This window comes from Plasmodium gonderi (genome assembly GCF_002157705.1).
Source record: "Plasmodium gonderi DNA, contig: Chr14, whole genome shotgun sequence".
NCBI classification, from domain to species: Eukaryota; Apicomplexa; class Aconoidasida; order Haemosporida; family Plasmodiidae; genus Plasmodium; species Plasmodium gonderi.
Window position 1 is genome coordinate 795,782 of NW_021628939.1, and position 22,782 is coordinate 818,563.

Genomic DNA, 22,782 nt, shown 5'->3' on the forward strand with positions numbered 1-22,782 from the left:
TTGTTAACTTTTTTATTATTTTATTTTTTTTCCTCTCTCCCCCTCCATTTTCTTGCTTATTAAATGAGCTTATTTTAATGACATCATTAAGAAGGAACGGCATACAAAATGAAGTAGGAAAACAATGATTTAAAATATGTCTAATGCTAATTTAAAAAAAACACTTCCTATTTCCTGATGACTTACTTGAGAGAATATTTCATTCATTTTCATCTGTGCACATGCACATCCTCTTTGTACTCTTTATAAATTGCAAAAATATATATTTGCGTTGATAAAAATAAACATATATGTGCAGCATGCGCACAACTTCACGCATTAAAATACCTTTGGTGGTAAAAGTATCACAATCTATAAAAAAAAAAAAATGACAAAAAAAACACTTAATAAGAAAGTAATTTTTAAAATATTATTTCTCTCTTTTTTTGAAATACATCAAGTACACACTGCGAGTGAAAATACTTTTTTTCTCCTGTAACACGTTCATTCTTTTAGTGCAGAAAAAGAAAAAAAAAAAAAAAAAAGACCGCAAAGAAAGGAAAACAAAATAAAGCAGAACAAAACAAAACATTTATAAAATAAAACGTAAATTTATTCCTCATTTTTGTAATCAGAATAACTTCATGTTCTTCCAGCTTCATTTTTAATCATTTTTTTTTTTTTCATATAACACTGACAAATAAGATACTTAGAGGAACAATAAAAAAAAAAAAAAAAAAAAAAATGATTAAAAATGAATAAAAATGAAGCAAGCGATTTTTTGTGCCAATTTGACTTCTCCTCATTGGAGGAACTAGATCCTTCATTAAGTAGCTTTAAAAACGGAAAAGAAGGAAAAATTCAGCAAAGAATTTTTTTTTTTCAAATTATCCTCATATAGAGATTAACATATTAGCACGTTTGTGTCATACATATACACAACTACTTCTTATTCGTACATATGTTCTCAACTTTAACAGCGGATGGTTATAATGCATGTTACAGAAAAGAAGTCCCATTCGAAATAAAATTGGAGCACTCGAGCAACGTGCCGCAAGAAATAGGTTCATTAGAAGTTATAACAATTAAAATTTTTGTTTTGGTATGGCACCGGATATCTGAAAGAGTGTGTGTGCTTATTGCTTGTGTACATGGTTGAATGAGGCAGCTAATGTCTTATTTAATTCTTAACTTTTCTAGGAAAAAATATGCCACCGTTTTTGCTACGCCCTAGAGAAGTGGCATACCTAAGGGTAAGAGACTCCCTTTCGAATTTCTTCTAGCACTTGCAAAAATATTTCAGAAGGCCCTTTTAACATTTCTCTACTTACAGGGGGACGAATTAAATACAAAGTGTATCAAAACAGAGTTGACATGCGAAGCCGACTTATTTTTTCATTTTACACAAACGTAATGAATGACAAAAGATGCCTCTTTAGGAGAACTTTTTTTTTCATTTTTATTCAAATGAATTTTTTTTAATTTTTTTTCAATACGTCTATTTTAAGTCAATATTTTACCTCTCCATGTTTCTACTTTTTTTTTTTTTTTTTTTTTTTTTTCTTCTCCTCCCCCACTCCCCATTTCCAGTGTAGATGAACGCACATTTGAAGCCATGCAGACAAGCCAAAAACTTATGATTAACTTTTCTGAATATATGGAAGTTTTAATAAAAATGTTCAATTCTTGTGTACAGGATCCACATAGGTAGAGATGGATTACATCGTATTGGATGTTTTTTTTTTTTTTTTTTTTTTTACCTAATTTTATAATATTTACCAAGCAGTAAAAATATCTTCCTTATACTATAGTAAAATTTATGCGACCTAAACCTTCTAACCTTTTTGTATATGTTATTTTTTTTTTTTTTTTATGTCCACTATTTTGATCGCTTAGTTTTCTTGCTATATTTACTGTAAAACAAAATGGAAAGGCTCGATTAGATTTCATAAAGGTAAAAAGATAAAATCAAATTGTTGCATGGAAAGTATTTACCATTATCCTGAATTTTTTGCTTTTTAAAAACACATCATTTCATTTACTAAGTCGATTCCTTTTTGTTATATTTGTTTATTTTATTTATTACTGTTATTATCATTTTTTATATTTTTCTTCTTCGTATTCTTCTTCTCCTTATTGTTCTTCTTATTTTTCTTATTACCGTTCCATTTGTTCTTATTATTGTTGTTGTTCTTCTTGTTGTTCTTCTTCTTATTATTTTTCATTTTTTTATTTTCCCCAAGAACATTGAATATAAGTTCATCGAACTGCTGGTGTGTGAGTTTGTCCAGTCTTCAGAGGAAGTTATAAAGGAGAGCATTTCGTACAGGTACAATGTTATGAAGTCGAAAAATATTATAATGCGTAAAAGACTTCAAGTAAGTGAATAAATATAAAAGTTTTCTCAAAATATGAAAATAAAATCTTATACGTATGTACCATTGCTACAAAAAAATATTCACATGCGTATCATATCGTCTTTTAGTCCCGCCTCGCCTAACCACATAGCAATTTTTCACTTTCCTAAAAATTTGCAGGATATAAACCTTTTAATAAAATCGAAAAATCCATCCCTCCTAATGCAACTTCAAAAAACAGCCAGTAGACAAATGGAAATTATGAAGAATAGAAAATGTACGAGAAATATATACAACTAGAGTTTGCGCAGAACAAGAAATATATTCTGTTTTTTTTTTTTTTTTTTTTTTTTTTTTTGGTGAAAGGGGGGAATATGAGCAATTCCAAATAGTAATAAAAAAAAGATTAGAGGGATGATGGTCAAGTTTACATATGACATCGTTAAACCTTCATCATTGTATTATAAAACGAAATATTATTAGAAAGGCTAATGGTAAATACAGCTCAGAACAGAGTTATCTCCCCTATTTTTTTTTTTTTTTTTTTTTTTACCATAAAATGCACTTTTTAATGTACTTCCATGAGGAATAATTTCCATTATCACCATATGCATCCTTTAGTGGGGTTGTTTATTAGTGTTTATGTTGTTTGATTATTTTAACGAACATTTTTTTTTTGCCCACAAAATTGGGGCTGCACGCGAACTATATCGCATTTTAAAAACAACCCCTGAAAACAAATATTAAAAAAAACAATACGAGTAAACATGTAAATGAAAAAGGTGCAGATAAAATTAGGTCTTTTTACTGTTCACATATTGGGAATGACCTAGCACCAAATAGGATCTAATACATTTATAGTTAGTTTCTTTTTTCTTTCTGTTCATTTTTTTTTTTTTATTTCCACTTCTTTCCACTTGTATATGTATATACATATATAACAATGCTATTTCAATAGTGGCACATATTCTTACACTTTACATAGAACAATATGCCCCCTGATGCTTGTATTCGAATTCGTTTCTCCAAAAAATCTAAGTATGAGGTGAACAATTTGGAAATTATCAGTTATGTTGCACCTCTTCCTGTTACATATCCTCTAATGTTTCATTTTCATCATATGAACAAATTGAGGGTGGTAATGTAAAAAAAGACATGTTATTTTATATTTCTTCACAGCATGCTTATGCTCGGTTGCACATTCAAACGGACACACCCACAGGGGCAATTTCTTAGAGTTCTATATGATCCGTTATATAAATAGAAAACCTGGCCTATTAAAGCACGTACTCATGATGTGGCATAACTTTTGGAAAGAAAAAAACATCAAGAAGAACGAACCCATATAAATATATATGTATGCATATTTGCATGGTAAAACACTGAAGCAATTTACATATCCTGGGTCTATGCTTTTCTGCGGGTGATATCGCTTTGCAGCTTAATTTTTTGCCTTCAAAAAGGAAAAAAGGCAATGAAGAAGTGTTGTTGTGCCCATTTATTATACATAATTATTTTTTTTCGTACAAAAGAAGGAGAATAGTATAAAATTAAAAAAAAAATATCCTTATCCCTAATTTTGCAGAAATAAAAATTAGCATTATTAAAGGGCTTTCAAACATATGTACACACACACCCACATGCTATTTTATTTTATTCTTTTTTTTTTATATAAGGTGGAGAAATATCTCAAATAGCCAATTGGGATTGTACTCATTATAAATGCAATATTGCGCTATATGTCATTATTTCAATTTTGCATTGTGCAAGCAGTAGGAACATAATATAACTATTACGGAAAAATATATATATATATATATATATATATAGCTATTCGAAGTTATAAGCACACTATACATACATGTGTTTATGTATACGTAGCCAGCATATGGTATAAAACTTATACATTTTAACCTTTGTTCTTTTGCATGATAATGTTAGCAATGTGCAATTTTACCTTTTAGATTAAACGCCACACAGCACAACTGCAAAGGGATTTTTATGGAACCAGGGGAAAGAGAAAATAAATATATACATAAATATTTCCATATGTACCATATTCGTGTGATATTCATAAATGCCTACATATAAGTAACTCCAACATATATATGTACACTTGCGTTTATATTTTACCTTAAGGCACGCCAAAAAAAAAAAAAAATCGACAAAAGCTTTTAAATTCACTTTACATAAAACTGAATTCACAATTAGTATATGAAAAAATTTCGCACCTGAGAGATAGAAGAGGAAAAAAAAAAAAAATTGAAAATACTGTATTCCAACATGAAAAGTAGTAGGTAAAAACTTTTGATGCTGCTTTGAAATGATTTTTTATAGGATTTGTAATTTTTTAGCACCAAGGAGATCACTTGATATTTTCTTTTCTGCTGTTCACTCAATATCGCACAAGTTCAGCAAACACCAATTCGACAAACGCAAATTCGATAAACACAAATTCGATAAACACAAATTCGATAAACACAAATTCGATAAACACTTGTTCACTATGCACACTTGTCATTTAAAAATGTGACAAAAAAACCTCAAGCTTGATATTGAATATTTTCCCATGACATAAGCTCTATAGCCATGTCCACGTAACAAAAGGAAGCAAAACGAGAAAAAAAAAAATAAAATAAAAAATAAAATACTTTTTTAGAGCTATATATACATGTATAAAAAGAAAAAAAAAATATATATATATATATATATATATATATGCACGAAGGTAACCCCGCATGTCCATGCGAATTCATTTAGTGTCACTCTTGAGGCTCTCATAAGAAAAGAAAAATAAAATAAAATAAAATAAATAAGAAAGGGCCAAAATTGTCCAGATAAGGAAAAGAAAAAAAAATCATAGGCAAAAAATTTGAAGCCAAAAAATTATAGGCAAAAAAACCGCAAGCCAAAAAATCATAAGCAAAAAAATTTGAAGCCAAAAAATCATAGGCAAAAAAATCTAAAGCAAAAAAAAAAATAACAACCTTCAAATACGCAAGCACATATAAACCTACACAACGGTGTGCACAATTATGATAAAGGAAAAACTATTCAAGCAATTTTTCCCAATCTAATAATTTGTAGCAAGATCTCACAGATCAACCAATGTAGAAATAAATGCTAAAAAAATATGCAGAATAAATCCAATACATCTGGCGTTCCGGGCCTGCCCGGAGGTCCAGCAATACCGGGCCTACATGGTATGTCGGGTTTACCAAATATGCCATGTTTGCCAAACATGCCAGGAATACCAAACATGCCAGGAATACCAAACATGCCAGGGGTACCAAACATGCCAGGGGTACCAAACATGCCAGGGGTACCAAACATGCCAGGAATACCAAGTATACCGGGGGTACCAAACATGCCAGGGTTACCAAGTGTACCAGGCATGCCAAGCATGTCAGGCATACCTAATATAATTGGCCACCCAATGAACGGCCAAAATATGAACAGTCAGAGTATGAACGGTCAGAGTATGAACAGCCAGGGCATGAACAACAGTGGGCATTACATGAACAACAATTCTATGAGCCAGTTACCAATGCCGTATCTCCCTGGAATTATGCCTACCATGAACTCATCAGATTATTACGGAAAAAATATGATGCATATGAACGCAGGGGGAGGAGGATACGAGAATTACAACTCCCTAATGTATGGGCAGCATAACAGTATGAATATCCCCATGCCTCCAGGAACAGTAGACTGCTTAAATGACATGTCATCAATGAATATGGGGAATCCGAATATGATTAAATTGTACAACAAAGATTTCGCACACAATAATTCTCAGAAAATGATGAATAATAATATGGGAGCACCAATGAATGGAAATATGATGAACCTTCCTATGAACATACATATGAATTATCTGAATAACTACAATGCAGAAAATCATGGATGGTGTGAAATGGTAGCAAAAAATGGAAGGAAATATTTTTACAATTCCATAACAAAATGTTCAAAATGGGAAAAACCAGATGAACTAAAATCAAAGGTTGAGTTACGTATTTCACAACAAACCAAATGGAAAGAATACTCTTGTGGTGATGGCAGAAAATACTGGCATCATGAAGAAAAAAATATTAGTGTATGGGATGAACCAGAAGAAATTAAAAAAATTAAATTAGAATGTGCTGCTGAGGATGCAAAAAATGAAACGGGTGAAGAAAACTATCTAAACAGTAGTACTACTACTTATGGAAGTGTAACTAAAAAAAATAACACAAATAACTTATCATCGAATGATCTACCCAGAGAGGACGGAAATCAAACCTATGATGATATTATGAACAAAATAAATGTGGAAAATACCAATGGAAAGGAAAATAAAAACAACAGTAACATAGACATGTATAACAATCTCCAATCTAGAAGTGGGAATTATACCGAATTAAATAATAACAATGTTATGATGAACAAGAATGTGGATGAAACAAACCAAAAAAAAAATGCATCACACAGAAACAATAACAAGCCAACAGTAGTATGGAAAAAATTTGAAAATAAAAATGATGCAAAAGAACACTTAAAACTTTTATTTGAAGAAAAAAATATTAATCCCAAGTTAACTTGGGAAAACGCTTTAAAAATTCTAGAAAGTGATGATAGATGGTTCAGTCTTGCTCTCCTGACGAAGGGAGAAAAAAAGCAATTATTTTCTGAGTATGTTAGTCATGCTGCCAAACGGGCAAGTGAAAATGAAAGAAGAAAACGACAAAAATCTAGGGAATTAATTTTTCAGGCTCTATTAAACTGGAATAAATTAAACGAACAAACATCATATGTTGAATTTGCATCAGAATTTTATAAAGAAGAATGGTGGAATTGGATTACAGAAAGTGAAAGAGATGAAATATTTCAAGACTTTTTAGATGATTATAGACCCAAATTTAAAGAAGCTCGAAGAAAAAAAAGAAAAAAGACATCAGAAAATTTAAAAGAAAAATTTCAACAGTATGCAGATAAAAAAAATCCATTAAAATGGAATGATATCAAAGAATACTTTAAGGAAGATGAAGATTTTAACTCATTGCACAAAATTGACGCATTAGCTTCTTGGGAAAGTTTTTACGAAAAATATCATAACGATGAAAAAATGGAGTTGAAAAAAAAAGTATTTCGAATTTTAAGAAAAAAAAGAGATGCTTTCATTGAATTACTAAACGAATATCATAAAAAAAGTGTCTTAAATATGAAGACGCAGTGGATATTTTTTGTATCAAAAATTTATAAAGATGAGCGTTATACAGATTTATTAGGTCATCAAGGCTCCTCACCCAAAGTTCTATTTGACGAATTTATTGACTCCCTTCAGGAGCAATATTTAAGGCATAAATCATATGTCAAGAGTGCATACAAAGAAATGGATTGTAGCGTAGATGAAAACACCACGTTTGATCAATTTTTAGTGCTTTTTACAAATGTGCAACATAAGTATGACATCCCACATACAAATATGAATTTTATTTATCATTCTTTGCAAAAAAAATTAAAAGAAAAAAAAAATAAACAAGCAAAACATATTAACAAAGTGGCCAAATATTTTACCAAAGTGCCAGAACTTAAAACTAGCATGTCATATAGCAAAGTTATTAGCATAGTTAAAAATTCCAGAAAGTGGCCTGTGTTATGTGAGCTTTGTCCCAATGAGGAACAAAAAATAGCTGCATACGATTTGTGGAAATCTTTTTCAAATTCAACGAAGAATTGCCTTTCCATTGATTCATCAAATTCCAATTCAAATAAAAATTTTAAAAATAGTAGACAAAGGGATTCTCTAAAATATAGTGATGATGATTCTGAGGAAGAATACAATAATAAAATTCATTCAAAGTATAGGAAATACTCCAGAGAAGAATCTGATTCAAGTGGTCAGACAATAGAATCTCTACGTACCATTGATCATAATGCATCGAACTAGCTATTTTGCAATTATTTTATTTTTTTTTTATCATATAGCTGTTTTTACAATTTTAGCCTGAACAGTAATATATTTTGTTGCTTTCTGTGCAAAACAAATAAAATAAAGCAAAAAATAACAAAAAAAAAAAAAAAAAAAAAAAAAAGTGCACAATATGTGGAAAACTTAAACTATCATAGGCCATACATAAACATAAGAATGTAGTATTTACATTACACAAGATAACAAACTCCCCAAAAAAAAGAACTGTGACTGTGACACCATGGTTGATAAGACGTACAAGTCTGACATCAGTTTTTGCGGAAAGTATGCCAAGATGGAAAAAAGGGCTAATACGTACATTCCAACTTGCTCATATTCCCTAGTATAATTTAAGGGATATATATATATATATGTATGTACGTTTGTGTATATTATTTATCCCGCACACCCATAGATAGGCCATGCTTTATGTCATTATATACGCAGAGCCCTAATTACATTTTTCATTTTAAATGGCATATTATAAAAAAAAAATATAATGAATTACTTTTATTTATTTATTTATTTGTGCTACGAATTAACCTCTACGTGTAACAACACATACACAGTTTGATTGCATATCAACACATTTGAAATTTGGTTCTTGTTTTTTTAAACTGCATGCATAAATATATATGCGTATGTACATATGTACAAATATTTTTATACATACCTAATTTAGCCTATATCCGAGCACCTTACAAACCCATGTAATGCTTACAATGTATACATACACATTGTGTATATACGTGTATTTAAGTTTTTTTTTTTTTTTTTTTTTTTTAATGTGTTTGAACAATAAACATTTGTGTTATTCCTTAATTTACTTTAAAACACAATTCAAGTTTAATGTTTTGCTTATACGTTTCGCTTCGTGCAGTAGGAATAATAAAATAATATAGTACTGTTTCCACCATAAGGAGAAAATGTTTGAAGATAATCTAAAGGTATATTGTGCGAAACTACCTATATATATATATATATACACATGGACGAATAGAACCATCATCTATATATATGTAAGTTTGTTCTTATCAAAAGCGTAGAGTTTTTAGGTTACCATTCGATCTTCAAATGTATTCATTAAATTGCTACATTTTTCTTTAATACATTTTTAATACGTTTTTTTATAAATTATTCGGTTATAACAACCCCAATAGAGTTTGCTTATTTTATTCAAATATTTAATAATAAAACGAGAGAATTATATGGGCATATCGTAAAACTATGAGTGCATATATATTATATCTCATTATTAGGCATGAAATCCACTAATATATCAAAATATCTCTTCTTCGTATTGTGCTACATTTTCAAAATGTTGAGTAAAACTAAAAACATTATTTGATAGCGTTTTTTTTTTTTTTTTTTTTTTTACGTGTATAATAAATTCACATTGTTACACTACCTTCTTCGGTTAAAACTTTGCTTTTTGACACGCGTCATATTTTTAGTATCCATTTAATAGGTATTGTTTTATTTGCTATAGGTCGTGAATAAATAATAGTGAGATTGCACAAGCGCAAGATTTCGTACCAGTGCGACGCTATGGATTTGCATACTATATATATATATATATATATATATATATATATATATATACATGTGTTCACATATATATACGTTTTTATCCAAGACTTTTTTTTTTTCTTTTTTTTTATACTAACAAAAAGCATAAGGGAAAAATGCCGAAAAAGTGAAAGGCTAAAAATAATTGCATTAGGTAATTTATATACGGAAGCAATTCTTTGCGCTATATCATTTTACCCCTCTGGAAATTAAAATTGACTATATTGTGCAATACATACCTATGTATACATATGAACATGTATTTTTACGCACAAACGATTTGATTATTTGAATATTTTATACACATATACTTAGGCCCTCGTACTAAATAACCCTCTTTTTTATTATATGCTTTCCCTGTTTTTACCTTTTTTTTTTTTTTTTTTTTTTTTCAGTCTAATTTTTAAAAAGTTTTCTAAAAACAATTTTTAATCTTTTACTAATTTGATTAATATTTGTCTGAAAGAGAGCTAGTAAAAAATGTTTACATATAAACGTACGTAACATCATGCTTTGGGCAGTACAGTGTTACGTATGTATGTATAATTTCGCAATTATGTACATGCATATATATGGCGTATACGTATTTGTACTTTTTTTTTTTTTTTTTTAAAACATACAAAACATTTGAAGTGAGCGCTTATTTTATTTTTTTTTATTTTATTATTTTTTATTTTTTTACCTTTTAAATATATTAATGCCGTTCCTTTGGGGTTGAAACATATTGTATACTCCTTTTAACAAATATTACATATGTAGCGTTGCAATGTGAAACATGATGTGTATATAAGCATATATTGTGCATCCTTCATTCATACGTATTACATTATAAAAACAATCAATTTTCTCCTTTTATGCATTTTACACATTTGAATAGTAATAATACTAGGGTTTCATTTTTACACCCTTTTTTTTATTTTTATTATATTTTTTTTTTTTTTTTTTTTTTGTTTTTTGCACCAACTTCTGTATTGCAGTAATCATTCTTTCGAACAATATAACCTTAGGATTTTTTTTTTCGCAACACATGCACAACAGCAATTATAGCATTGTAGGCTGAGGAACATGCACGCACTTCCCCCAGTGACAAGCGGGCAGAACATAATTCACCACTTTTCAATTATTAAAACTCGCACGAACGCGTGTCTATGTATATATAATACATATGTAAACATTTTTTTGAAATTGCAATTATTAAAGGATTCCATACCTTTATTTTTCATTCCCCATTTTGCCAATTTGTGCACTATAACAAATCAGTAACAGAAAAAATATATATACATATATATAGACGTACGCTGTATATATTTTTGATTTTATAAAAGTTCTCCACACGTTCATATTTTAATGACATAATAGATGTTTTAGTGTACATATGCATACGCACATTTGCACATATGAACACACGTTGTGCACGGCACATGTTTACAACAAATGGAATACACATTCCTTAAACAAGCAGACATTGATACTGAGAGAGGCACATACACACATATAGACAACATTGCTATCAGCCTCGACCATTCCACTATTATCATCCATCTTAACTTTAAAATCATGAGTTAATGTAAAATGATAATTAAGGTCAACTCGACTCAAACATTGGAGGTAAGATATAAGACCAAAATACCAAACACCCCAATTTCACAACCCTTCCTTTTTTTTTTTTTTTATTTTTTTTTTATTTACACTTGTATAAAAGTTAATGTATATTCATTTATCACCCTTTTCTCACGCTCGATTCTATAAAATTCTTTTCTTTCGTTGCAGAACCAAGATTTTAATAATGTTCAAAATAGAAATGAATGCAAAAATGAAAAAACTGTAAGAATATACGCCGATGGTTAGAAAAAAAATAAAAAATTTAAATTATAACAAATAATAAAAAATATAATAATATATAATACAAAAATAAAAATATATAATAAAAAAAATAATAATAACAAAAAATAATAATAACAAAAAATAAATAAAAACATAACATAACAACACAATGTCGAAACACCTTGGTGATCTCAGTCATGTGTGTTCGTTAGAATTGGCTACATCATTTCAAGGGGATAACTCGATTAGAATTATCAGGGTTAGTAATCCCACCATACACTATATATATTTTTTCTTTTTTTTTTATTCTTCGTTTCTTTGTAGGGATTTACGATCTCCTACACTTAGGCCATATGAGGCAACTGAAACAAGCAAAACAAATGGAAAAAGAAGTAACACTAATTGTTGGTGTTTGTAGTGATATAGATACAAGAAAATTTAAAGGACAAATTGTGCAAACCTTGGAAGAACGAACAGAAACATTGAAGCATGTTCGATGGGTGGATGAAATAATTTCTCCATGCCCTTGGGTAATAACACCTGAATTTATGGAAGAACACAAAATTGACTTTGTTGCACATGATGATATTCCATATGCTAATAATCAAAAGAAGAAGAAAAAAAAAAAAAACAAATCAAACAGTATTGAAGAATCAAGTGATGATATATATGCATGGTTAAAAAAGGCTGGGAAATTTAAAGCTACCCAAAGGACAGAAGGAGTTTCAACCACGGATTTAATTGTAAGAATATTAAAAAATTATGAAGATTATATTGAACGATCATTACAAAGAGGAATTCATCCGAATGAATTAAACATTGGTGTTACTAAAGCTCAATCAATTAAAATGAAAAAAAACTTAATTCGATGGAGAGAAAAAGTAACAGATGAATTAACCAAAGTTACCTTGACTGATAAACCACTTGGTACAGATTTCGATCAAGGGATAGATATAATTAGAGATAAAGTACATGGACTATTCAAATTATGGAGACATCATTCTAAAAAATTACTAAAAGATTTTGCAAAATCTTTTGATCCAATGTTTATAATTATTAGAAAAAAAAACAGAAAAGATAGCATTTCAGGTATGTATATGTCAGATTCTAATTTCTTATTAAGAACTGTAAAAGAGGATTTAAAAAGGAGTAAAAGCTTAAGTAACACTATAAACAATATTGATGAATATTATTACTCAGCCGATGAAGATGATGATACTAGTAAGGCTACTAACGTCCACAGTTTCATAAGTAAAGTTGCAAATAATACCTATAACAATGATATCGATAATTATGAAACATGTTTTGAGTTGGAATCTTGTTCCAATGATCGACGCAAGTGGGTGATGAATAATTCCATTGCACAAAGTGGCAGATGTGGTAATTTCAATGGATTTAGTGAAAGAAATGAACACAAATGTAACTTAAACCAAAAATTAGGACCTGATGAATTACACTTCATCACCAGTGAAACACAAATAATAAATGACTCTCTGTCAAAACACTCCAATAAAAATCAAACGAAACATTTATTGAACACAAGTAGTACAAGTAGAAAAAGCGATTGCAACATATACCATAAATCAACATATCATGATATAATTGATGAAGGAAATATCCCCATTCATAATATAGTAGACAAACATAGCGCAAAAAATTTGTGCAGTTCGAACAATATGAACTCATGTGAAGAAAATCAACGTAACATTTATGACAAGGAAGAATATAATATTTGTTCGGATCATCATTCTGCAGATGGTAGGTGGTATGGTCACATGAAAATAAAAAGGAGGAGTAACAGTAAGGACAAATCATCATCATGTGTGGAAAAAAGGGAAGAATCAGAGGAAGAAAGTCATTTCAGTTGTAGTGAAGGAGAAAGTAGCCATAGCAACAGTAGTAGCTACAGTAGTGCTAGTGAAGGAACAGGAAACACTCCGGAAGAAAGTGATACATCAGAATTTTTTAAAACAAAAAGACAGCCGGAATTTTCCCAAGAAAAGAAAGGAACAACATCCAATGAGAAGAGCGAAACGACTAGTGAACTTATGAAAAAAGAAAAGGATAAAAATGATGACATGCAAGAAAAAGACAGTCCAAGTGATATGCAAGAAACGAGGAAAACAGCAAATTGCGATCTGACGAATAAAAAAAAAATTGTAATTTATGCAGACGGAGTGTATGATATGTTACACTTAGGACATATGAAACAACTTGAACAAGCCAAGAAAATGTTTCAAAATACTACTCTCATAGTAGGAGTTACAAGTGACAATGAGACAAAGCTTTTTAAGGGACAAATTGTGCAGACCTTGGAAGAACGAACAGAAACATTGAGACATGTTCGATGGGTGGATGAAATAATTTCTCCATGCCCATGGGTAATAACACCCGAATTTGTTGAAAAATATAAAATTGACTTTGTTGCACATGATGATATTCCATATGCTAATAATCAAAAGAAGAAGAAAAAAAAAAAAAACAAATCAAACAGTATTGAAGAATCAAGTGATGATATATATGCATGGTTAAAAAAGGCTGGGAAATTTAAAGCTACCCAAAGGACAGAAGGAGTTTCAACCACGGATTTAATTGTAAGAATATTAAAAAATTATGAAGATTATATTGAACGATCATTACAAAGAGGAATTCATCCGAATGAATTAAACATTGGTGTTACTAAAGCCCAATCCATTAAAATGAAAAAAAACTTAATTCGATGGGGAGAAAAAGTAACAGATGAATTAACCAAAGTTACCTTGACTGATAAACCACTTGGTACAGATTTCGATCAAGGAATAGAAAATCTACAGATAAAATTTAAGGAATTATTTAAAATATGGAAAAATGCATCTAACAAATTAATTAATGATTTTACGAGCAAACTTGACACAACATCATATTTGTCATCCCTACAAAATTTCGTAGATAATGAGTACGATTTGTATGACTCTGCCAGCAGCAACTGTGACGAAGAAACCAACAGCTAATGGGTATCAAGCAAGATCTTAGTTATTCCATTGTTTGTAGTATGTTCCTCCTTTTTTTCTTCTTTGTTTTTTCCCGCATGAACTGTGTCACATTGTATAGAATCATTTGACCGTCATTTGATTGTCATTCGATCGTTCGTCCGTTTTTTTTTTTTTTTTTTTTTTTTATTATTTTTATAAGGATGTGCTTATCTTTTTCTTCATGCTGAGTTTTCTTCGACTCCATGCACCCGATCATGCAATCACATCAACACACTATTACTATATTGATGTTTGCCTCTTACTTTTATGTTCATAATTAGACGAATACTCCCTCTCATTCTCCCTCTTTTTTTTTTTTTTTTTTTTTTTCAAGCTAAATTTATAAATATCCATACTCTATTTGTGCGCATAATTATTTCCATATTTATGCCATTTGTATGTCATTCATATTTCGTCTTTATGGCACCCTTATTCACCACCGCTATGTCGTATTTTTATGCCCATTCTTGCATTTTTTTTTATTATATTTTTTTTAAATCCTTATAAAGTATGAAAAATTAATGAATCCTACAAAACTTAATTGTGACTATATATTTTATTTAACCTATTAAAAGGAATCATTAAAGGAGCGAAATATGTGATATATATATATATATACATCCGCATCGCGTATGAAAATAAATACAGTTTTATTTTAATATTTTTTTTTTTATTATATTTTCAACCTGAAAGCACATAAATTTCAGAGTGCCTTAAATCTTTTAAAATATGGAAAAGAAAAAAGTAAATGACAAAATTTTTCATACTCTTTGGTTGAGCATAAGCAATGAGAGGTAAAAGAGGGGAGGGGGAAGAAGAGAAGTGTACATTTACCCTTTTGTGTTCTCAAGTATTAGTAAACAAAATGATGGTCCTTAAGAATAAGGAGAAAAATTATTCGTTCTCAGAGTTACAGCTTACCTATTAAATTTGTACACATCTTTAAGAGGAGGTGATGTCTGTGTCACATATTTTATCCTTTTAACATTTGCACAAATATCCGGATGATATGTTTAGACAAGTTCGTGTAAATTTTGGTAAAGCAAAAAGGAATTAGATACCCATTTTTGTTTGTTTGTTTGTTTTTTTTCTCAAAATTACCATTAGTCTAATTGACCTTTTTCCCCACAGACACACACAACGCAAAATATTAAAGCCAAAACCGAGGGTGTATGTACATATAAATTAATTTTTCTTTTTGCCAATTCCAATGGCATATTTCACAGGTGCATAAAAATTTATACATATATTCTTTAATAAATTTCGAACACATGTAATAAATTATAACCATTGTTCTATTCTTTACATATTTACATTTTATTCATTTCATACATATACCAAATGTTCTAACATTCACCAAATATATAACTACACAAATAGGTGTATAAAAATAGAAAATTCCTTGTATCCTATTTAGAGCTTTTGTAAAATTTATTATTTTTTTTTTTTTTTTTTTTTTTTTTTTCCCTAGCAGCACACACGTATTTTCCCCTCTCTTTTATATCCCAATTCTTTCACCTTATGAAAAATGAAAAAATATTTAGTTGTTCTTCACATTGAGATTATATTACTATTCATCCAGATAGTAAATATATTCGCCTTGATTAATGTTAAAGGGGAATTAAAATTGCTGTCTCCGATACTTGATCAAGGGCATATAACAGACGAAATAAAAAATTACAAGAATGAGATAGAGACACAGGTAGATTCAAAACAAATAGAATCAATCCATCTCCAATTAATTACATCGAATGTTTATATTTATACAGATTTTATTTTTTTCCAAATGAATATGTGTTGTGTGACTTCGTGCCACACTTCATGTGTTACTGTGATTTTTACGCTTGTTCAAAATGGTCTGCAAAATGAGACATAGAAAAATGTGCACACATATATATGTATGTCTATATATATGTATGTCTATATATATGTATGTCTATATATATGTATGTTTATATATGCGTATGCTTATATATACGTATGTTTATGTATATGTATGTTTATATATATACATACACACAAGCATAGTCGAACTGAGCAAGTGCACATTATTTAAATAAAAATATACACGGGAGTATTGTTCTTCGAAAACAGGTTTTAAATTTGAAGCAAAATGATAAACTGAACAATGATGTAGATTTTCAATTGAAGGAATTAGCCAGTTTAATGAGTCTCGTGAGAGATACACAAGATCAACAGGAAGAGGAATTAAATGATTTATCCATTTCTTTAGAAATAACGAAAGATTCTCTTTTGAAAATGTTAAGTGAATATGAAAACAGAATTGATCAGCTGGAATATACCATAATGGAAATAAAAAAATATGATCCATATATGGAAAAATTTAATTATCCTATATCAAAATATTGGCTTAAAATTGATTTTCATAATTTTAAATCATTATGGAAATATCAGAAAAAGAAACATTACACATCCATTGTACAGGTTATAGACATGACAAATTTTAAGTATCCTTCAACAATTTTATTGCTAAGACATCACAAATTAATTGAAGGATATATAAATGTCGAAGTTTTACAAAAGAGTTCTTCTCTTCAATCCAATTTAAACAATTCATCATCTGGAATTATATTCGATTTTGTAGATGTTCACAATTTTAGCTTTGTAGAATTGTCCATTCTGCATAACCAGGTGGTTATTTCCCTTGGAGTGATAGATGACTCCCGTTACAGCAGGTACAACAATCGGGATTTCTCTACAAATGCTAGTACATGTTTGACCATTTGTTCTAGTGTCTATTTTTTCGCATGCTCCTTATTATCGTGCCCGTCTAAGTATTCCGTTTCTAGGGATTGTCACTTTTGTTAGACTTCCCTGTATGTCTATGTGTGTCGTCCACAATGTTTTGGGGTATTATACTCATATTGATCCAATTTGTAATTTTTTTTTTTTTTTTTTTTTTTTTTTTTTTTTTGTTTTCCTCCCTCGCCCATCCCTGTGAACACAAATTTTGAAGAATAATTTCAAAGGGAGTAGAAGCAGACGGAAAGAATTTTAACGCCCTAATATGTGAATTTGTATCTAACAAAATGAATATATTTTTGAATTACAAAAAAGTGATTGAGGTAAATTTCATGAATAGAAATATAAGCGACAGTAGTGGTGAGAATCCAAACAAATCTATAGGATTGTTTACAAAAAGTGGCACAGCAGAATTTAGGAACTTCTTCACAGGTTCACTACAATTTGAGAAAATCATGGAACATAAATTGGTAATCCCCGATGAGAAAGACATTTCCATAGCAACTGTAACAAATTCATATCGGTTCTCAAATAAGGAGACCAAAGACGATTTAAGTGTTTATACAATACCTTATAGCAATAAGGATTACGATGATTATTTTGAAGAGGAGATAATCAATGATGTTTATCCTGTGCCTGATTCAAATTCGCGCTATGATAATATCTATGATAATATTAATGTATCAGAATATGCAAAGAGAAATAATGTCGATGTTTCTAACGAACTAAGTTTCAACTCGTGCAAAAATTACACAAGCAAAGATTTTAACCTAAATGAATGGATAAGCAATAATAAGGGAAGTTCAAACAATTGGAATGTTATTTCCCAATTTGGAATTAAAAAAATGATATTTCGAAATAGTTACAAGTTTCCACTTTTCAATTCAGCATTAGTTTATAAAAATATTTTATGTAATTCTATAATAATGTCGTCTTACATTAAAGTTGAAAATGATACAGAGGCCGGATTCTTGTTCAGATATGAAAACAAAGATAACATGTTTATATTAACAATTTCTACCCCAAATAAGGAAATAATATTGAAAAAAAAAAAAAATAACATTGAAACAGTTATAAAAAGTGAATATGTAAAAAACATCAATTCGATTCAGCGCCATCAGTTACTAATTCAGGATTCGGGGGAAGCAGGTGTCATTCATGTATATCTGGATACTTCCAAATTGTTTTCCATTGATCAGGAAAATTATTTTAAGTCAGGGAAAATCGGATTTTACGTTGAGCATGGTTATGCTGCGTTTGACACCTTAAAAGTTCAGCAGCATGTGTAAAAAAAAGAAGAAAAAAGAAATAATAAGGGGATGAAAAAAGGAATAATAAAAGAAGAAAAAAAGGAATAATAAGGGATGAAAAAAAGAGTAATAAAAGAAGAAAAAACGAATAATCAATGAAGAAAAACAGAATAATAAGGGATGAAAAAAAAAAATTAATAAAAACAATAATAAAAAAAACTAAAAAAAAAAAAAAAGAAAAAGAGAATTTCCAACACATACGGTTTATATTCCCTGTCCATTATCCTAAATTCCGTATTTGTACACACACACACAAAAAAAAAAAAAAAAAAAAAATGTGTGCACAAAAACATGCATGTATAAGAATGACCATTTGTAATGTATGTTCAAATTGTCCGTATTGGGGTAACATGCATGGCATTTGTTTTGTTCCAATGTGTTTGAATTTTTACATCTTATTCATTACACTAACCATTTTTTTTTTTGTCTTCCATAAGTACGCTCTTGTTTTCTTTTCAATAATGATGCTATTTTTTTTCAATAGTTATTCTACTTTTTTTTCAATAATTATGTTACTTTTTTTTCAATAATTATGCTACTTTTTTTTCAATAGTTATTCTTCTTCTTTTTTTTTTTTTTTTTTTTTTTTTTTTTTACGACATGGCTTTCCCTTCTTTTTCACAATTCACTCATGGATGGAATAACCACAAGTCCTTTCCCCAAATCGTTATCCTCATTTGTGTCCTTTCTTGTATTATAATCTTTCTTAAAAAAAATAAATACTCCTAACACAAATTTAACTAAATACAGTAGGAGCGAAAGTAAAAACTTAATTGCCTAGAAAAAGAAGAGAAGAAAATGGTATTATCGTTTTGCTTTTTTTTTTTTTTTTTTTTTTTTTTTAAGCTACGATTTATTTTCATTAAACATTGTTTTTATGTGGAAATACAAATGTCTATTTGTATTTCCATTTAAATATTATTTACACAATGCAAAATAGTGAAAACAGGTTTCTAGATATCATCGTCTGATTCATTCTTACCGTTATAAGGGCCCTTATGAAACCCAACCTACGTAGGATAATGTATGAACATACACTCAAGAAGAAAAAAAAGGAATACCAAACATATCTTGTGTCGTTTTGAGCTCTAACAAGGGGAAGAAAAAAAAAAAAAAAAAAAAAAAAGAATTAAAAATGTGATATGTTTGAAGTGGGAGAAAGTGTTATAAATTGTAATTTTACAAAAAAAAAAATTTTTACTTTCTTTTTAAAGAAAATATCAACTGCGTGCTAGATTTTATTTTGGATTCAAACACTACGAATGGGGAATAGGAAAAAAAAAAAAAAAAGAGCCCATGTGTACCATTTTGTATTCATAATTTGTACATATATATATACTCCTTTTCATTTTATTATGAATACGAATTCTCATGTGCACTTCTTCGTTCTTTTTTTTTTTTTTTTTTTTTTTTTTTTGTGTTCCTCCCTTAGTATTATTACTGTTGAATATTTCATCTTGTTTTCTCAATTTATGAGATGATTCCAACAATTCTGATCTGACATTCTTCATTCTGTTAATTTCTTCTATCATCATTTGTTTTGTGTCTTTTAAATTTGTATCCGTTTCGTTTTTTTCACTGATTTCGGCATGTTCTGCATGGTTGTCACTATTGGTAGGAATCAATTAGGGGTAGAGTTTTTTCTTATACAATTTTTTTCAAATTCAATCGAAAATGCAGTATGTTGTGTAGGAGTACTAGTTGCCACCTCTTATTTTGCATGTATACACATATACATTTGCAATGGTTATCACATATATATATATATATATATATATATATATATGACTACGGTTAAAAATAAAGAAGATATAACACTCCAGAATATATATGCACATTAACCTTTTCCGCTTCGTCAGAAATACATTCATACATATACGGTGATAGTTTTTCTCATTTTTGTTCCACCAGGTACTTAGCTCTCTTTTGTACCTAAGTAGAAATTAGTGTTGCCAAAAAAAAAAAAAAAAAAAAAAAAAAAAAGATGAATGAGAGGAAAAAGGAAAAAAAAAAAAAAAGTTAACTAATCCTTTCAACTTAATTCTTAAAAAGAGTTCCACACACAGACACGCACCATTACTTTTTCACATTTCCTTGATGGTACTCAAATTGCCTCCTCACATCTTCTATATCTTCGTCAGAAATATCGGCACACAGTATCTTGTCTTTACATTCCGCAATTAAACTGGAATAATGGACAATTCTTTTGGCAACTATTCCTCGAAACTGTTAGAGTGCAATATGAAATGGAGATTACATATGTATACAACTTTTTATGTATTTAATTAGGATGGGTAAGATGCTAGTGATAACGATGTCATTACACTAGTGCAACCTTAGCCTCTCTATATATTCTCCCCACAAATTATATTTGTTATGAGCAAAGGGGTTATTTTAATGACATCATAGGAAGTATAGGAAAAAAGGGGGAGAAAACGAATTTCCCTAATGCAATGTGAACATGGAAAGGAAATTATACATGAAGGTCTTTTCATTTTGCTAAACGTGTAAAATGTTTGAAGGGGTTATTCCAAGACCTGTGCGTATGATGGAGCATCGGGTTAAACACCAGCTTCGTCGGCTCTTTCATTCGTTCGGTCGTTCCTTTCCCCGCCCCTCAACTGCTTCCCACACAAGAGCATAAACAATGAGTTTGCAAATATGTGTACGAAGAAATTACCAACAAAAAGGCGTCATGGTTATTTAGCTCATGATCTGATTGGAACAAATTTTTAAGACTATCATCAATAAATTTCATTTGATTTATCATAGAATTTATTTTATTCAAGTTCTCTACATTTTCTTTTTTTTTCCCCAAAATTGGTAAATATGTTTTATTCATTTTTTTTTTAAATGTATACAAGGACTTAGGGAAGCAAAAAAAAAAAAAAACGAAAAAAAAAAAAGATTCACACGTGTTAAGGTTAAAAGCAGATAAAAGTTAGAACGAAAGTATCATATAGCATCCCCATACATTTTAAGAAAGCAACGAATTATTACCCTTTTTTTTTTTTTTTTTTTTTTTTTTTTTTTTTTTTATTAACATAAGGATTGTGCATTGTTCTTATTTTTGCAACACCTCAGTTTTTTTTTTTTTTATTTTTATTTTTATTTTTTTTCTTTTTCTTTTTCTTTTTCTTTATCTTTATTTATTTTAAGTTTCTTTAACTTTTACTGCTTTCCTAAATTGGAAAATAAGGTCATTTTACTAATGATGGGGAGAAATATAACAATTTATGTAACTTATATGCACTCTCCTCCATTAAAGGCTATACTTACTGCGAGGTTGTCAATTTTTTAAAGTTACTCTGAACGGGTTTGTGTAAAAAATTCACCATATTAATTTTCAGTACAAGAACTGTGTGTTAATATTCAACATTTTTTTTTTTTTTTTTTGTTCATCATTTTAAAAAAAACTTGGGGTTAAACTAAATTAAGTTTTCATTAAAAGTGTTACAAAAACGACAGAGGACGATGTACCATATTTGCCTTGGCATTAAACATATGCTACGTTTTTCCTATAAAATTGTTAGTAATGAATGCAAGAAAAATTGTGCACAGTGCTCACATTGTCTTGTGCATGTAACCGGAGGAATCAAGTATGTTACATACACATATATATGTAGTTTGGCACGGATGTGTGAACACCACCTCACCATGTTGAGCCGTGCACATACGTACGTACATACATGCATACGTGCACACATACATGCATGTATGTACATATGTATTATATACATATTCATATTTACATATATATGACTATGGTCAATCTCAAAAATAACGTGGGAATTTTTATGTGTATACGAACACAGATGGGGCATCAGTATGTAGAAGTCTCAGGGGTGGAACATTCTTCCCCTAATGAAGCGTAAAAAAAATAAAATAAAAAAAAATAAAATAAAGAAATGAAATAAAGCGAGATGAGAGGAGTTGAAGGGGACCTAGAGCATGCAAATCATACAAGAAACGTTTGTAATTGGTGGATGTGGATGAGTATGACTGATATGAAGTTTCCA

General features: G+C 29.4%; 5 protein-coding genes across 5 annotated transcripts; 4 read left to right on the forward strand and 1 right to left on the reverse strand.

The window, feature by feature from the left end:
- Nucleotides 1-733: 733 nt before the first annotated feature.
- PGO_141650 (hypothetical protein, conserved) lies at nucleotides 734-2,636 on the forward strand (the record flags this gene model as incomplete). Its single annotated transcript, XM_028690159.1, has 7 exons — nucleotides 734-809; nucleotides 960-1,081; nucleotides 1,313-1,389; nucleotides 1,570-1,686; nucleotides 1,876-1,933; nucleotides 2,223-2,357; nucleotides 2,517-2,636. 7 exons carry the CDS (start codon nucleotides 734-736, stop codon nucleotides 2,634-2,636), a joined length of 705 nt encoding a protein of 234 aa, XP_028545960.1.
- A 2,833-nt stretch (nucleotides 2,637-5,469) lies between these two features.
- PGO_141660 (pre-mRNA-processing factor 40) lies at nucleotides 5,470-8,265 on the forward strand (the record flags this gene model as incomplete). Its single annotated transcript, XM_028690160.1, has 1 exon — nucleotides 5,470-8,265. One exon carries the CDS (start codon nucleotides 5,470-5,472, stop codon nucleotides 8,263-8,265), a length of 2,796 nt encoding a protein of 931 aa, XP_028545961.1.
- Nucleotides 8,266-11,427: 3,162 nt separating this feature from the next.
- PGO_141670 (choline-phosphate cytidylyltransferase) lies at nucleotides 11,428-14,669 on the forward strand (the record flags this gene model as incomplete). Its single annotated transcript, XM_028690161.1, has 3 exons — nucleotides 11,428-11,463; nucleotides 11,626-11,698; nucleotides 12,004-14,669. The coding sequence occupies 3 exons, from the start codon at nucleotides 11,428-11,430 to the stop codon at nucleotides 14,667-14,669; spliced, it is 2,775 nt and encodes a 924-aa protein (XP_028545962.1).
- Nucleotides 14,670-16,218: 1,549 nt separating this feature from the next.
- Nucleotides 16,219-18,742, forward strand: PGO_141680 (hypothetical protein, conserved; the record flags this gene model as incomplete). The annotated part of the gene is made up of 3 exons (XM_028690162.1): nucleotides 16,219-16,392; nucleotides 16,800-17,386; nucleotides 17,668-18,742. The coding sequence occupies 3 exons, from the start codon at nucleotides 16,219-16,221 to the stop codon at nucleotides 18,740-18,742; spliced, it is 1,836 nt and encodes a 611-aa protein (XP_028545963.1).
- Nucleotides 18,743-19,381: 639 nt separating this feature from the next.
- PGO_141690 (protein transport protein SEC20) lies at nucleotides 19,382-21,605 on the reverse strand (the record flags this gene model as incomplete). The annotated part of the gene is made up of 7 exons (XM_028690163.1): nucleotides 19,382-19,540; nucleotides 19,746-19,851; nucleotides 19,965-20,019; nucleotides 20,205-20,371; nucleotides 20,606-20,695; nucleotides 20,844-20,989; nucleotides 21,444-21,605. 7 exons carry the CDS (start codon nucleotides 21,603-21,605, stop codon nucleotides 19,382-19,384), a joined length of 885 nt encoding a protein of 294 aa, XP_028545964.1.
- Nucleotides 21,606-22,782: the final 1,177 nt, after the last annotated feature.